Source organism: Leptonychotes weddellii, chromosome 8, assembly GCF_054177405.1.
Source record: "Leptonychotes weddellii isolate Sample4059 chromosome 8, ASM5417740v2, whole genome shotgun sequence".
Lineage (NCBI taxonomy): Eukaryota > Metazoa > Chordata > Mammalia > Carnivora > Phocidae > Leptonychotes > Leptonychotes weddellii.
In genome coordinates this window covers 94,329,409-94,347,343 of record NC_138376.1, presented here as the reverse complement: position 1 = coordinate 94,347,343, position 17,935 = coordinate 94,329,409, and the positions used below count along the sequence as shown (strand labels likewise).

The following is a 17,935-nucleotide window of genomic DNA, read 5'->3' as shown; positions in this document are numbered from 1 at the left end:
TCTAAGGTTTAAAAAGCCAATATTTATTCTTTCTATAACTAGGTTGTTTTTTGCCAAGTTTTTCTTCACTTACAATTATCTTACATTATGATGCTCTGTCCCCTACCTCTCCCCTTTTTTTTCAAATCATTCTGGTTGATTATTTACCTTTGTCTCTTACAGAAATGAACCTGAATACTTAAGCTCACATAAAAGTTATACCTGTTATTATGTTAGGATCCAAGTAAAAAGCACTTTAATCCCAATTCGATATTCCATGGATTTACTTACGCTTTAAGTGTACAATATTATTTAAAAAAGTGTACAATATTGTACAAAGTTTTTTTATTACTTTATTTTTATTTGTCACCAATTCATGTATAGTTTATTCACGTATAAGCTGTTTGTATCCATAAACTAAGAAATAGAAGATCTTTTTGTTTAAGATTTTATTTATTTATTTGACAGAGAACAAGAGCACAAGCAGGGGAGCAGCAGACAGAGGAAGAAGCAGGCTCCACACTCAACAGAGAGCCCGATGTGGGGCTCGACCCCAGGACCCTGGGATCATGACCTGAGCCGAAGGCAGATGCTTAACCAACCAAGCTACCCAGGCATCCCTAAGAAATAGAAGATCTTGAGAAGTAACCCTAAAATCTGTTTTCTCTCAAATATCTTCATCCCTTGAGAAATAGGTGACTGGTAGTAAATAACTATTTTCTCCCAATTATACATTTTCTCACTACCTCATAAAACACACAAACATTGGCACAGAACAGAATAATGTAGTACGGTCTTAAAATGATTTTTTTAAATTTCATTTTGTTTTATTATATGATTTTTTTGGTGGAAACCAAAAATCATCAAAATTTCTCCGGTTGTCTCCTGAATCTTTTTTGCATTCTGAAATTGAATAAAAGTATCTTCTTCATAGCCAAATGCAGTAAAGGTCTTACTGATTGTTAGTTTATGATAAGACCTGACAGAGCAGCCAGATTTTTTAAAAACGTTGCTCTAAAGAAGAATATTTTTGTCTACTAACTTGAATATTTAGAACATTGAGTGAAAATCACAAGGGTCAATGACCAGTATAATCAAGTTGGAGAGGCAGCTTGGACTAAATGGAATACTTAATAGAACAAACTTTCACAGTTTACCATTGACTTATAAAGACCCGTCAGTTAATAATGCATCAGGACAGCTATTCCTGTATGCATAACATGTCTACCTGTGCCAATTCAGGAAGCTAGTACTGAGAAGAGAGAGCCACCATTTTTCAGGTCATGTTGAAAGAGCCCAATGAGGGGTGCCGGAGTGACTCAGTCGGTTAAGCAGCCAACTCTTGGTTTTGGCCCAGGTCATGATCTCAGGGTCCTGAGATCAACTCTTGCATCTGAGCTCAGCACTCAGTGGGGAGTCTGCTTCAGGATTCTCTATCCCTCTGCCCCTTCCCCCACTCTTTCCCTCTCTCAAATAAATAAATAAATCTTAAAAAAATAAAAAAGGAAAGAGCCCAATGAACTGTGAGGTCTCTTTAAAATGAAAACCTCTTACAAATGAAGAAAGGCAAACAAGCTGAAGAAAGGCAAATATATTGTTTGTAATGTTTTATTCTTTGAGTGTCCTGAAGAATGGGGTATATACCTTTAGAAAAATGTCAGTTTCTTGGTTTTGGAAAGCTTCAGAGAGTTCCAGTTGAAACTCAAAGATATGTATCATTAATTTGGTTTCACATAATTTGAAAGTTGTAATAACTTTTCAAAATGAGAAATCTACTGGTTTCCTAATGTCTAATAAGATTCATCAACTCATCCAACAGATAGATTTAGAAAAACTTATTATCTTGCAAACATGTTTATTCGCTAGAATATTTTTTTACATTTCTTCCTCCTTCTAGTATATATAGCACGAAATTAGTGATTGGGGATTTAAGAGCAGCATCAATCACTAGGAATTTAGTATTCTTGCTCTATATTTTTATTTCAACTTCTTATTAAGTAGGAGCTTGTAATTGTGATTTATTCCTGTTCTAAGCTAGCTAATTTTATTTAGACCCTGACCCATGTAAATTCTTAGTGAATTACATACAGGATTTTTTTTTTTTTCAGTTAACCACAGTGAGAGACTGTGAGAGTGGTTGAAAAATGGAGTTGGGAAAGACTATGTTTTCTTAAATTTGGAAGCTCTGTGACGATATTGAATGGAGATACCTTTGGAGGTGAAGTAAAGAGAACTCTGCTTTTAGGCTTCCTCATCCCCATCTTAGAAAGCAGGCACCAACCCAGTGCTCCAGGAGGGTGCTGCCAGGAGTCTGCATCTTTCCATCTGCAGGTGACCTCATCTGTAGTGTTCCCCATTATCTGCAAATGGTAGGGTCTGCCACAAAGTCTCACCTCTTGGGAAAGGTATCAGACTTGGAGTCAAAAGCCTCTAGGCCTCGTGTAGGATTTTGGATAAAACCGTGTTACCTGGAATTATTTTCTCTTTTGTGAATTAAGATTGCTTAACTTACTTATTCTGCAAGTATATGAACACTTCCTAAGGTGGGAGGAATTGAGGCAGCAAATACAAAAGTGCTGACATGGGGTGTGTGTGTCATTTTCTATGGAAATTGCTGTTGTAACTTTCTTCTGAGTCCTCAAAATTAAAACAACAGACATGACTTTGCTTTGTGATCTCTGAAGAACCATACAAATCAAAGAGATTGTGACAACTAAAGGCAGCAAGTTAAGGCTAAAAGTTGAAACTACAAACATTTATTAGGTTGACTATGAGAATAATATAAAAGGTAAGTGTAGTCACCCCTTGATTATTCAGATTGGCTGTAGTTTGTGATTCTCAATGCCCTTTGATTCTCCTTCCCCTTCCTACAACCGACTATTGAATATTTCTCTGCTCATTAACACCTGTCTGGGAGTGGGAAGGTGAAATGCTAATCAGCCCAGCCCTTTTGGTTAATCATTAGCTGCTATGATCCTTTTTCTTTTATTTTCCTGAAGTTGAGACAGGGAAAAGTTGAAATCTTTTACTACAATGTTGGCTGTAGATTTCTAAACTTTGTGTCACCTCCCCTCTCTTTTACTGCATAGATAAATTCAGATATTTTGTTTTCAGTCGTGCATGAAAGAGAATAAAAAGATCTAGTAATTCATCAGTTCTCAAGTGTCACTATAACTTCACATTACATATTTCTTACTGGCCAGTGTTTGGAAAATCTTAATCCCCTACAAGGAAGCCTCAGGATTTAATAGTGGCAACTTTAAGTCATGGCCCTATATAAATAACTACACTTGCTAAGTGAGTTTAGACCAATAGGGAATCAACCTGGAGAAAATGACTGAAGACTACCCTCCCCTTTGCCTCTGGTAGACATGACAGGACCCTCCCCACACCAAATAAGGGAAGAAGAATGTTCTGAGCATTAAGGACACTAAGAATAAATCTGAGCTATCACAGATAAGATTACTTTCGACTCTTTATTTCATGTTTTCTGACATAGACCCCAAGATCTGTAATTATCTTAAGGAAACTGTGGGGGCTTAGACAGTACTTTTTAGTTATTTTGTTGTTGTTGTTGTTTTCCCTATCTTTCTTTGGGGCTGGAGAGCTGGTGTGTGTGTGTGTGTGTGTGTGTTCCCCTAGAGTGCCCCCCCCCAAAAAAAGTGCTGAAGAGTCCTAGGGAGATGAGGCTATTTTTGTTCGAAGCTGATACTTCTGCCTGAGCCACAAGCACAGCTTGGAAAAGGCTCAGGTTGTTTCCAGGGGGAGAACTCTGCAGAGAAGAGACGAAGTTCAACAGGACAACAAAAGGGCAGCAGAAACAGCCAGGAAAACGAAGAGCCTTCACGTTTTTCACACAGAGCCCCCTATCAGAGTTCTCGAATTCTAAAGTATTCTGCAAAGTGCCACTTGACCGGAACTTTTCGCCTGCTTTTTCCATTCTCCAACCACCATGACTGAGATCACTGCTGAAGGTACTGCTACCATTTTCCAATAGTACCAATAGGAGAAAAAAGGTGGAAATCGACAGTGACATTGACAGTCAAGTTGTCAACTTAAATGTTGCTTTTAGATACTTGTCTTGATCAATGATTCTATACGGGATTGGAGAGGTGGATTTGGGAGTGGAGAGGCTATAGATCTGTGTGTTGGGGGAGAGAAGGGGTTTCTCTGCATTTTGCATGGAGAAACTCTTCTCTGCTATGCCAAAGGCCCCAGTAGGTACCAGTTGTCACCCACACCTCTATAAATAGCTATGGTCATGAACATAACCGCTGATATCTTACCTTGCAAAAATTACAAGACTTGCAAGGATAGAGACCACAATGAACTTAAAATGTTGCATTTAATGTTTGAATGTAGAAAAATTATTTTGAGCATTTTTGCTTTATGATCTTTTAAAATGGAGATCTTAAATTTGTTTTTCCTTTCTAACTTCAGTGTATAAATATGCACACACACATACGTAAGATTTAAGATGTAAGTGCTCCCACAAAATTTGTATATATTTTACTATTGGTAGAAATACAGAGACAAAGTTAGAAATCCACAAAATGTAGATCAATATGATTTTAAAATGAAGCAATTTGAATTCTAATTCTTTTCACACACCCCATGTCTCTTTTACCTCTATATGATGAACTCTTTCTATTAAAGTAAATATTTTGTTTCAGTGCTTCCTCTGAAAAGGTTTATGCCATAATTAAAACATTTTTTTATTATTTGATCATGGTAGCAATTGTTTCATCTATATATAAATATGTAAAATATATTTAAATATAAAAATATATGTATATTTCTTAGAATGAAAGGACCCTTTAAACAACTAAAGCATTTTGAATCCAGACACAATCCAGTTCTAGTGAGGTAAAAATCTGGGAGGTGGATCTAAAATTTGCTTCTGACAGCTATAAGAAAATCAGACAGGTGGTGCTCTCATCAGCTTCCAAGTTGAATGCTGTTTTTAATTAGACAACTGAAAAACAGAACATGTGGTTTTGGCTCTTTGCATAGATGCTAGTATGGACACACAATGATTTCGGAGTTGGAGATTTTCAGTCAATATTTATAAGGAGAAATGTCTTACTTGTACCTTCCACTGAGAAATTTAGTCTGGTACCCCAAACTGATAAAAACAATTACTGAGAGGTTTCTGCGTATCAGGTATTTTGCTCAGGACTTTGTGCTATTTCCTTATTTAAACCTCATACAATTCAATTAAGCCAGCATTATTACCTCCATTTTGCAGAAATAGAAACTGTAACTCAGATGTTCGGTGACTTGCTCAAGACTATGGCATTGCCAAGATTAGAAGCCAGCTCCCTTAGATCTAGTTTGTGTTATTTCTTTTCTGTAAGAGGATATCAGGTTTAGTCTTTACCAGTTTTAGTTCAGAATTTGCTAACTAAATATAAATAGCATTTTTTCCTATTCCTTAGATATTCTGTGTCATGTGGTCTTTAGTTTGTCTTAAAGAGAGCTATCTTTAACAGCTGCTTGCTTAGCCCCGCACAAGTTAGTATGATACCTTTGAATGTGTTTCCCTCCCTGTGGACTGGGTGTGGGCATCCAGCCGATTCAGGAGGTCACAACCAAATCATGTTTGGTTTGCTTGTGGATTATTCTCTGTAGAACTTGGCACTTGATTCATAAAATTTTTTTACAGGAGAATTCTTGATTATGAAATAGAACTTTTGTTTCTATCTTGTCCCCGTGGAGTATCTAAAGGATTCTCACAAGACCTCTTGGAATCTCCCATAAAAATCATTGAATTAGTAATAAAGGGTAAAAAACACCAGCTAGTGAGGGTCATTTCCTGCTCCTTGGCCTTTGCAGTTCATAGGATCTATGTCATCTGAACATCAATTATGTACTTTTTTCCTTTTCGGGAATGATTTATTAATCATATTTCTCAGATGAAAATTAGACTGCCGACTAAGAGCTGAATTTTTAAGGTTAGCACCTCAGTCATTCTCTGGGGTTATCCAGAGCTTCTGGCACACTTCTCTTCTACACACTTTTCATTTTGTCTTCATGATTCTCACTTTTTTGTGTCCCAGCCTCAATAGTCTTCTTTTAGTCTTTTGTAAGGGGTATGCTTTTGTACAGAACTTAGGTACATGTTATTCCCTTAGCCTGGAATAGTCTTTCCTCTCATCTGCTGTATTTCTTTTGCCACCACTTTGGGGCACATTACAAAAATGTAAGTACTACATCAGTAGACTGTGACATCTACTGATGACTCTTCCCATCTATTTATCACAACGTAAGCAAACGCTGTACAGCAATTATGAAAGGTAGAGCTAGAGTAGACTCTTAGAGAGTTCTAGTCTACCGTCCTGACCTCCACTGTTGGAAAACTGAGGCTGATACAGATTAAATGACTCCCCCATGGTCACTGATAATTAGAGGAAGTCTGAAGATATAATTCATGTCTCCTGTGGCTTCTCTCAGTGCTTATTCAACTATAACCGCAGGACACATCGATAAACCTTACCAAGTTCTTTACATAGATTACCAGTGCATGTTCCGAGCCTGACTACTTCATCTAACAGAACAAAGGAAGTAATGCTAAATATGGAATTGTGTTTCAGGTACAGAGCCATAGATGAAGTAGAACTAGGACCAAGTTGGAAGCCAAAGGATTTTAGAGAAATAATATCTTTGATTCTGGCCACGATGAATTTATAAAGATAATTATAATGACAATTATCATAACAATTCACACCAAAAACTAATGATGTACTATATATTGGCTAATTGAACATAATAATAAAAAAGAAATCTAAAAAATAGTAATAATAACAATTCACATATTGAGAAGACATTAAATGTCAAGCACTGTATGAAGTTTGTTATATGATCTATATGTTATATAGATACTTTTATCATTGCTATTTATAGAATAGGAACTTGAAATTTAGAGAGGTTAGGGATTTGCCTGAATTCACACAGCTGTATATGGTAGAGCTAAGATTCACATCCAGATCTCTATCTGAGTCATGTTGACTACTTCTCCTTGCTGTGTGAGACTAATAGTTAGCCTGCTGTTCCTTCAGAGGCTGACAGGGGCCTACCCTAGGCCACTGTTCTGATTTGGCCCATGCTAGATTGAGTAAGTTGGATCAGGCCACAGACTGGATCAAATTCAAAGAGTGCTAGGGTTTAGGACTATAAATAGCCTTCTACCTTCTTTCCAGAGGCTATTTCTAGACAAGTGCCAAAGTTAGCTCCCCTTATGAGTTTCATGTGAACTTGCAACCACCAAAATCAGCATCTATTTGACAGCATACAGCACTATGCAAAAATACCTTTGGAGTAATTTCGGTAGTTAATTTTTTTAAACTATAGTTAATTCATAATAGCTTGGTTGAAACGATAGAGACTTTTTTAAAAGCTGATAAAATTTGTAATTTTTTCAAATTGCCAAGGTAACTAACATACAGTCAAATTATGCTTTACAGTAACATCTATGTAACTGTGTTCTCTCAGTCCAAGGATCTCCAAAATAAAGGGAAGTACAAATTTCTACATAATAGATTCAAGTTGGTAAAGATCTTATATATAATTAACTGGTAATTTACTAGAAAACTTAGTTAAGGGTAATTAAAAAAAAATTAGGTCAAACTCTCAACTTCTAAACTCCCAACTTCTAAACTATTATATAACTTCAGGATTCAAGAGAAGGTTTATTATACCATATATGGGATTGTTTCCTCACTCTTAGCTCAACCATGTTTTACTGCTTCTGCAACAAACCTGTGGAAGGATTTGATATTCAAAATGTAGAGCAAAAATCGTAAATTTATTTTACACAATGCAGTGCTTCAACAGACTGTAGCACATGAGCTCCAATTGTTGCTCTCAAGAAAAAAGATCGAAGATTCACAGCCAGACTAATTAACTATGCACACAAGTTATGTCACCTAGAGCAACAGATGGTGAAATTAAGAGAAGAAGATCCAGCCTACGTATTTCTGTCTATGTTGCTAAAACTGAGTGGCTATTCTGGCCCAAGTCGAGATGACTTGGGTTGGGAGGAGGAGGAAGTACTAGGTTCAAGCCCTAATCACTTCCAAATTATGTTCTCCTGTTCAAGAAAAGCAATACCCCACATCTAGAATATCATTTTTAGTTCCACGAGCACATTTTAAAAATTGATATTGACAAGACAATGTATTTGGAGAAGGACCATGATTGTAAGAGGCACAGTTAAATGAAAAGACTTGTGCATAGGTTGTTTAAGGAGAAGATCAGGTTTTTTTATTATGCAGCACTCGGGGACAAAGTGAAAACCCATAGATAAAAGTCTAGAAGCAACAAAAAGGCAAACTCTTGGCAAAATATAACTCAAAGCCTAACCAACCATTAAAATGATAGCTAGAACTAACTCTTCTGATTCAAAAACAAAAAACAAAAAAAAGAAAAATACATAAGTAGAAATAAAAGAAAAACAATGAAAAAAAACACAGTCTGCAATTTTCAAGAAATAGGTGGATGAAGAATATGTTAAAAACTATACCATAGCATGCAATCAGCAAAATCCAGGCAGGCTATGGGAACCTTTATGATATAAACAACCCAGTTCCTTCAAAGAAGTTATTGGAAACAAAAAGAGATGCCAAGGAAACCTATAGATAGAAAGAAATGTTACCCATCATAATGTGTAAAATTAATAGATCCTGATTCAGACAACCTTAAAAATTCCAATGAAATAATTGAAAATTTGACATATTTTGAATGTCGGATGATATTAATGAATTATTTTATCTTTAGTGGGGTGACCATATTGTGGCTATGTTTTAAAGCTACTTATATAATTTGGAGATACATACTCAAATATATATGGATGAGATGATACAATGTTTGAAACTTGCTTCTAAATAATATACCAGAGAGGAGTATCAATGAGGTGTATGTGACATCGGACTGACCAAGACTTGGTTATACTGGGACTGATGATGGGGACACGGGTTTTGTTACAATATTCTGTCTACTTTTGTGAATATTCAAGCCTTTCCTTAATAAAGAGCTGGGGGGCGCCTGGGTGGCTCAGTTGGTTAAGCGACTGCCTTCGGCTCAGGTCATGATCCTGGAGTCCCGGGATCGAGTCCCGCATTGGGCTCCCTGCTCGGCGGGGAGTCTGCTTCTCCCTCTGACCCTCCTCCCTCTCATGCTCTCTGTCTCTCATTCTCTCTCTCTCAAATAAATAAATAAAATCTTAAAAAAAAAATAAATAAATAAAAAATAAAGAGCTAGGTAAAAAATAAAGAACAGAGTTGATGTTTTTAGTAAAAATTTACTTTTTGTAATATATATGGGTCAGTGAATCCACTGACCATCAAATTTATTTGTAAGTGCAAATTACTGTCTAAATTAGCAGTCTGTTATTGAAATGGAAACCAAATATACTTGTATTAGACAATGGGGTCCAGAAATGTGCATGACATTTGTAACAGCAGAAAAGGAAATAATGATATTTTTAAAAAATATGTTATAATGTGGGGATTTGGAGGTTAGTTTTATTTCATTTCTCAAAAGTATTAGTGACATCAATTAGACATCTTAATTAGTAACATCATTTTTTGAGATGGTCCGTGTGAAAACCTGAAAAGAAATTAAAAACCTAAGAAGTCAATATGAGGCAAGGAAAAATAGTTCTAAAAAATGCTATGGTCAGGAACATCATATTTATTGACAGGGCATTAAGGACCAAGTCTTTTATGAATATCTTTTTAAAATATCACAGAAACTCTGAAAGGCTAAGAGGCAGATATCACAGAAATCTGATCAGTCTGATTCTAAAACTTCTCAATCTTCTTTCCTGCTCAAGTTGAATTTAGAAAAAGAGAAGAAAAGCAGATTGTGAAAAGCTGGTGGGTGACATAATTCATTGAAAATCAGAGAGAAAAGGTAGTGTAGCACTGAAAGAAGGCAGCATTAAAATAATTAAAGGCAGCATGATGGAGTACAAAGCATGTGGAGTTTAGGTCAGATATCCAGGTTGGAACACCAGCTCCATTACTTAACCATAGTTATCTAGGGCGGGGGTGGGGTGGGAGGTAGAGTGTGGGGGTGGGGTTGGGATGAGGAGCCTCATAAGAGGCCAGAAGAATGTTTTCAACTTTTTACAAGATCATGCTTCTTGGCAAATTATGTTTATGTGTACATTTAAAAATTGTGCAAAGCATCCATGCTGCAAAATCTATAGTGAAAGTGAACAGAAATGCATCTTTTTAGTATCAACCTTTGCTGGGTTCCATTAAGAAGCTTTTTGTTGCAGCTTTTGTTATTATTTGTAATAGTGATTCTTTTTTTTTTTTTTTTTTACCACATTTTAAGAACACAGTGCTCATGGAAGATGTTCTGCTTGTCAGCTTAAAAGCTTAATTTTTTGTTTTTGGTGATCATTGTGACTATAATTTAAAAACCGTGCTACTTTTACAATGCAAAAATGAATTGAGCCTATTCAGCTATTATTTTAAGGGCTTAGGAATCCTTAGAGACTTAAAGCCTTCAAGGCTGTTTGCATTAATTTTTAATCAGTTAACAATATTTAATATGAGAGAAACATAAAACAGTGCAACTAAGCAATTTTAAAGTGGTCTATATTGACCTTTGGGTTGAATATATCGATTTGAAAAGAGAATGCATACATAGATGGTTAAGATTTTCCAGTTAAGCTTTTGGTTTTACATTATGGAGTTGAAATCATTATTCTTTTCTTCCATCAAATAAAAAGAAACCCTTTGGAGAAATGTTCAATATATTTTTAAAATGCAGATTATTTAAAGTAACACATTTAAAAAGAACAAATTAGGGAAAAACCTTCATCTGAAAATCATGCATTAACATAATACAATACTTCCAAGCTTATGGAGTTCAGTTTCTGTTCAACTCAAAGTTCTAGGAAAATCTAGCAAAGTTAAGTTTTGCTTTCCTTAATTCCCATTTTCTCTGAAAAATCAGAGTGCCATGAATAATTTCTGATAGGAAGGGCTTATTTGGGTGTCACATGAACATGTATTGCCCCGAGTGAGGGTTAAACTGTGATAGATGAACTTTCTGGTCCAAAAAGATAGTATTTTCCATCTTCAAAGTAAGTTAAAAAGAATATCCTTGGCAAATGTGTAATGAATAAAGTCCTGCTTCTCTCTGTACAAGTTATGCTCTATAAACATCAAACATCTCCACATCTCTGTGCCTGAAGTCAAGCTGTCAAAAGCACATGGAATTTACGATTCTGAGAGATCCTTTGGTATGTAAATGAGCTGTTCCCCCATAAACCACAGAGTCCATCTCACTTATGATGTACTTCATATTACATTTAAATATGTATGGTTTAGATATTTCCTAGTTTGGTACCTGTGGCAAGGGCTGGGGTATGTGGTCTTCACTTAAATTAAAGATACAGTCGTTTAATCTAGAAGAACAGATAATTTATGTTTGTTCAGCAACCTGCTTGTTATAAACAGGTTTTCTCATTGCTACTCATTTGCTGCATCCTCCCCCTCTCCCTGACACAGGTTTCTGAAATGTTGAGAAAAAAGAAAGAGCTCCTAATATATGCATAATATATAATATAATGTAATGTAATATAATATAATATAATATAATATAATATAATATAATATAATATAACATAACTCAGGGCATTAATGAGCTTATGGATGTGAGAGAATCATTTCCACTATTTAGACCTTCAAAATATTGTTAGCGAGGTTTCTCTGGAAAATTTATTGTTGCCTATTAAAATAAAATCGTCATATGACTAAGAGAATTTTTGTTTGTGGTAGACATTTGATATAACATCAAGACAAAATGGTAATTATAAAGTGACATTTCTTTGACCTCCAGTGCCGGAGCTATTATTTTTATCCATCGTTATTCTTATTTAACTTATGTATAATTGCCTGGGGGAAAAGAATACGGTATAAAATCTATACGTTACCAAGTATGGTAAAATGCCAAGCTTGTGAATTTTAATATGCAGAAGCATTCGGCATCGCATTTAGAGAGAAGTGAGCAAACAAAATACATCCATTTGAAATATAACAAAATTATACACCCTGTGGTATTAATTATCAACCTATAATTAGATTTATACAGCAGGAGGTCATGTCAGAAGTTCAGTTGTAGTCAATACTTTAGAACTTATTATGCACCAAGCTGAATACCAGGCAATAGGGACATGAAGAGGAATAACATAAAGTCCCTGATTCTAATATAGTAGATTGAAAAACAAGCAGGAAAGAGAAAAAATAATCATTAGACTGAAGACTAGACAGATATAAAAATATATAGCTCCAGTTTGGATTTATGAATGATGAGTGCTTTAGTTGACAAAGTCATGCTATTGTTCATAAATATTATGATCACTGAAGACACATTGAAACTTGCTTAAAAAATAACTTTAGAGTAATAGAGTGTCCTATTCTTCACGCTGTTTGACAGCACATGCTGTTGTCAAAAGGTGAAATGGCTGGCCAAAGTAAGGAGATCAAGAGTAGGTTTGATTAATGAAGAGATGAAGGAAGAAGAGATGGGTGGTAGGTGAGAATTAGTGATCTGTGGGATGAGGCCCTAGGATGATCAAGGTACAGAGTTACTAGGCTAAGAAACTGGGTAAAGATCCTGGTTTAAAGACTCTAGTTTTTTTAAGGCACTCTACTGCTATGTCATTGAAAAGGATGGATACCTTATATTCATGATTTATTTTGAACTTGTAGTTTATTACAATCTCTAGTTTCTGGCCCTCCTATGTGAATATGCTCCCAGTATTTGTGTGTCCATTGCTGCTTTTGATCCCCACTCTACTTTGAGCTCATTTTGTATTTTTGGAATGCTATTTCCAATTCATGAACAAATAATGAAATAATACTGTCAGGTACTCACTAAGTAACTCTCTTCAGGATAATAATGAGAAATAAGCTGTTAAAAACTAATTTTGGGACGCCTGGGTGGCTCAGTTGGTTAAGCGACTGCCTTCGGCTCAGGTCATGATCCTGGAGTCCCGGGATTGAGTCCCACATCGGGCTCCCTGCTCGGCAGGGAGTCTGCTTCTCCCTCTGACCCTCCTCCCTCTCGTGCTCTCTCTCATTCTCTCTCTCGCAAAATAAATAAATAAATAAATAAATAACCAAAAAACAAAAAACAAAAAAAAACTAATTTTGTGGTCACCCTTTTTCTAAGTACTATGAGAACTAGTGTTTAGGCCAGTGGTCTTGCTATGGTTCTATAAAGGCATCGTATTAAGCACTGAAGCAAGGCAAGAGGGTTTTTGAGATACTAGGGAAAGGCCTTTGTCAAGGAACAGATGAAGAGACATGATCTTTAGTCCAAGGTTCAGAAGACATGATGAGGAAGTACATAGGGTAGCAGAAATAGCTAGATTTAAGCAGTAAGTCAGCAGAATGCTCTAAAGACTTTTCTCATAGTGATTGAAAGGGTTATATTAGAAATAATAGTTTTGACAGCTACCAGAAGTTTTGTTTATCTCTTGAATTAAGTAGACCAGGTTTACTATTCAGTTTCTGCCCAGTCTCCCTGGATTCATAAACTTTGTAGGTTGGGACTAGAATTGACTTGTTATAACCATAATCTAGCCAGGGTCCCTGTCTTTGAGTGACATAGGCTCTCAATACCCAGGTGCTTTGGAGCATGGTATTCTTATCTTTGTCCCTTCACTCTGCCATTCACTAATGGATGGAAAGGGGCAAAACTGTTGACATCCTCAAAGATATTCACTTAATAAGCACATATATTTCAAGTATTTGCTTTGGCCAGTAACTATGCTAAGTCTGAGGGTGAACTGTGAAATATATATTCATCTAGCCCTCAAGGAAAGATTTGTAATTGTATAAATAACTATATGATACAAGGCTGCTAGTTCTAAGTTGCCTAAAAGAAGAACAGATGAAATTATATATAAAAATCATGAGATAGATTCCTTGGTTTCTCATCACTCAAGTTTAATGTAGAAAATATTTACACATATGAAAGAGCTAGAGTATGAATTAATATGTAACTTGAAGGATAGCTCTAAATGAAAGAAAAGGGGCATAAAGAAAAAGCAAAGAATTAAGCTTTTGCTAACATCCCTAGGTCCAAAAAATTCCAGGTTAATATATTTAGCAAACAATTATTTGATATATTTTTACTAAGTTAATATCTTGGTCTCATGTTCTATGCCAGAGATCAAAGCTGGAGGAGACATCTTTATTGGCATTTGGGGCAAGAGAACTAGTCAAAGGTCCATCCAAGACACTGCAGGATAATTAGCATATAGTAGTACCCCTCACATAATTTTGACTTCATAAACAACCACAGACATTTTCCTATGGGGATACTAACTACACCCTAGTTAATCAACAAGAACCTAAGATAAAGGTGAGCCTAGGTGCTAATTGTTGCAAAGGAGCTGGGATCAAAGTACTCAACTATGAGAAACTGCTGGCTTATATATCTTCCAATTCTACATAGAAGAGTCTTTTAGATCAATATAAGGGATTTGGATTAGTGGGAAAGTTTTTTTAATATTTTCCAACTAAGTTACCAGTTACCAACTAAGAGTTAGTATACTAAATCAGTTACCACTACGAGTTACCAATTAAGTTACCAGCTAAGAGTTAGCATACTAAATATGCCATCTATTTCCATGATTCAAAAGTTATTTGGAATAGAATGAAATCTTTCCTGAAATATAATTATATTTGGCTTTCTTAATTTGCATTTATAATTCTATAGTAGAAAGGAAAAAAAAAGATGATGATTTTAAGGAAGTGTGAGACAAAGAGATTCACAAACAAAATGGAATGACACAATTTCCCCTGGAGAAAAATCAGTGAAAGGTGATGGCTTATTTTCTGTGTCCTTGAGCTAATGAGTTGAGAAGTGACAACATAATTTGAAGAGAGGCCCAGGTGGAAACATCTCTGATAGGTAAACTGAAAGACAGTACTTGCAAAATTGCCTCATATAGTTTTACAGAAGCTAAATAATAAACCTGAGATTGGATTATATTTCTTTACTTCATAGACACCCTATATTGTGACATATTGAACTCCATATGTCTGGTTAAAGTACTTCCAGTGTTTCTTTAATTCCTTGTAACACTACCAAAATGACAAATATGTTTTCCAATCTTGTAGGAACTCACTTAGAATTAAGTTGTTAGCTAACACTGAACTAGAAACTAAAATGCACAAGAACTCTAAGTGAAAATAAATTAGATAACGTGGCAATTTTTTAATAACACTGTCCCACTTAGTTTTCAAGAGATGAGCCACCTCATCAGTGCAGAGTTAAAACAATATTATGAGTCATCACAGTTTTTAAAATATTAAAAAAACTTTTTGTAAAATATAGGTACTGAAAGCTGCATAGATCATATATATTTATATATCATTTACTAAATAATAATGGAGTTGATATCCACATAACCAGTACTCAGTCCAGGAAACAATATTTTCCATCACCTCTGAAGAATATCCCCATCTGCCGCCCACCCAGTGACTCTCATTTCGGTTTTGCTTTCCAATCAAGATTCCTTTTTCTCCAACCCTTTCTCCACAGGGAACAACTATTCTGACATCTTTTTATAACAATTTTCTTACTTTGTTTTATAGCTTTATGACCTCTGCATCTATAAACAATATAGTTTAGTTTGGCCAAGTTTGTTCTTTACATAAATGGAACCACACAGCATGCATTATTCTGTGTCTTGCTGCATTAATTCAACACTCTGTAACACTCACCTGTTTTGTTGTATGTCGCTGTAGTTCATGCTATTCTTGCTGCACGAATAGCATGAATGTCATAACTTATTTATCCATTTGAATTTTTCAAAATTGAAGGGCTTTTATGAACAATACAGCTATGATCATTTTTCTTATTTTTAGCTTTGATATTCTATGGTTCTATCATCAATGTATATTTACTTCATAGCACTATGCTCTGGGTTCAAAAGGTGAATTCAGCATGAAGAAGATGCCTTGCTCACTCAGATTGGGTAATATATATATATTATCATTGTGATCTAGTCAAAAAACATGGAGAAAGTGTGACCTCAGGGCTATCTACCGGAAATGCCCTAGTTTGTTTTTCAGAAGAAATTGATGTATCCCCACAAGATATATAAAATGGGTATTTGGGAGAAGAGGGAGGAAGGAATGGAATAGTAAGGACTTCTCAGAGATAAAGAAGTAATCCTCAATGTATAATGAGCCTTATCTGAAACTGTATAGGTAGCAACTCAAACGTAGACATTTAGACCCGGCATAACCTGATATAAAAAAGAGATTGTTCAACAAATATTATTGAATGAAAGTGTATGGAGGCCAGGAGTTCAGCATGTGGATACTGAAACTCATTAACTTTTTCCCATTCAACTATTCCTCTGACCCTATGGAGTTTTATCTTTTTCCCATTTGCTCAGTCTCTAAATTTTGGATTCCTCATTGCTTAATTCCATATTTTCCTCTTTATTCCCACTGTTCCTGCTTTAATTTAAGCTCCTATCAGTTCATATTTGGATCCCTGTATGTGGCACACTGTATTTTTCACCAGTGGCAATAGCAATATTTCCCATCTCATGTGCTCTTCTTATAATGTGACCTTGACTCTTTTTCCACTGAGAAGTGAAGTCTATTTTCCCTTCTCTTGAATCCAGAGAAACCCATGTGATGATTACCTCAAGAGATAAAATACAATGAAAATGATACTATATGATTTTCAAAGATAGATCATAAAAATGCCAGGCATGTCTGTCTTGCTGTCTTGGGATATTTACTTTTGAAACCATGCTGTAAAAAATTTGAATCACCCTGTAGTGAGGCCCATAATGAGAGGAAACAAGGTCCTTGGCTGATAAACTCAGCTGAGCTCCTAGTCAACAGCCAGCAGCAACTTTTCAGCCATGTGAGTGAGCCATCTTGAAAATGGACCCTGCAGTCCCCAGATGAGCCACCCTAGGTGATACTTGTGGAGCAAAGACAAGCCATGCCTGCTGAATTCTAACCTAATCACATATTTCTGAGCAAAATAAGTGATTATAGTTGTTTCAGGCTGCTAAATTTTGGGTTGTTTTGTTATGCAGCAACACATAACTGTTACACTAACTGTTACAGTGTTACATAAGAATCCATGTAATCTCCTAACCTCTAATCCATCTTCTACATGATTACTAAATTAAATCTGTAACACTATATAACCCATTGACTAATGGTTAACTCATTCAGTGTACCACTGCTTCAGGCATATTCAGTATGATGTTAGCCAATTGAAAAATTGTTATACCTCTACAACTTTATCAATCATTTATCCACATATTCAATACTTTATTTATTCAAAAATGTTTAAGGAATGTTGACTATTATAAAAGTATTCTAGTCACTGGAGAGATGCTCATTGAAAAAAAGAAGAAAAAGTAGAAGAAGGAGGAGAAGGAGTGCAAGGGGAGGAGGAGAAGGAAAGGACAGAGAAGGAGAAGAAAGGAGGAGAAGGAAAAGAAGAAGAAGAGGGAGAGGAAGAAGAAATTCCTGCTGTCAAAAGACTCACTGAAACAAAATCTCAATTACACCCCACTTGGAGATTTTGCAAATGTAAACGAGCATTTTCTTTGGTTAGTGTGCTTAAAAATTGTCCTGGTTGTGGGCCAGGGAATTTCAATGTGTAGGATCTCCACACAATACTTTGCTCTACTGAGCAGGTTTAAGCAACACTTTGCATAGAGAAGTGGTCACATAATGTGTATCGGTGAAGAGTACATAGAATGTTAGTTACAGTATATAGAAAAATGACCCTCTAGGATATCCATGCCTCAACCCTCAGATTCTGTGAATATTTTATCTTACAAGGCAAAAGGGAGTTTGCAGGTGTGAACCTAGGTGTGAATCTCTCCTACCTAGAGATGGAGAGATTATCCTAGATTATCTGGGTGGGCCTAATCTAACCACAT

General features: G+C 35.7%; 1 protein-coding gene across 18 annotated transcripts in view; it reads left to right on the top strand.

Moving 5' to 3' along the window:
- Window positions 1–3,459: 3,459 nt before the first annotated feature.
- The window catches only part of TRDN (triadin), a 373,567-nt gene continuing 359,091 nt past the window's right edge, over window positions 3,460–17,935 (top strand). For 9 of the 18 annotated variants that reach the window (XM_081828916.1, XM_081828907.1, XM_081828914.1 and 6 more), the window contains exon 1: window positions 3,461–3,953. In XM_081828916.1, coding sequence (XP_081685042.1) covers window positions 3,932–3,953 — 22 coding nt within the window. In that variant the 5' untranslated portion in view covers window positions 3,461–3,931. Of the gene's footprint in view, window positions 3,954–17,935 lie in introns of all 18 variants that reach the window. The other 9 variants (XM_081828911.1, XM_081828910.1, XM_081828904.1 and 6 more) reach the window with 6 other exon arrangements.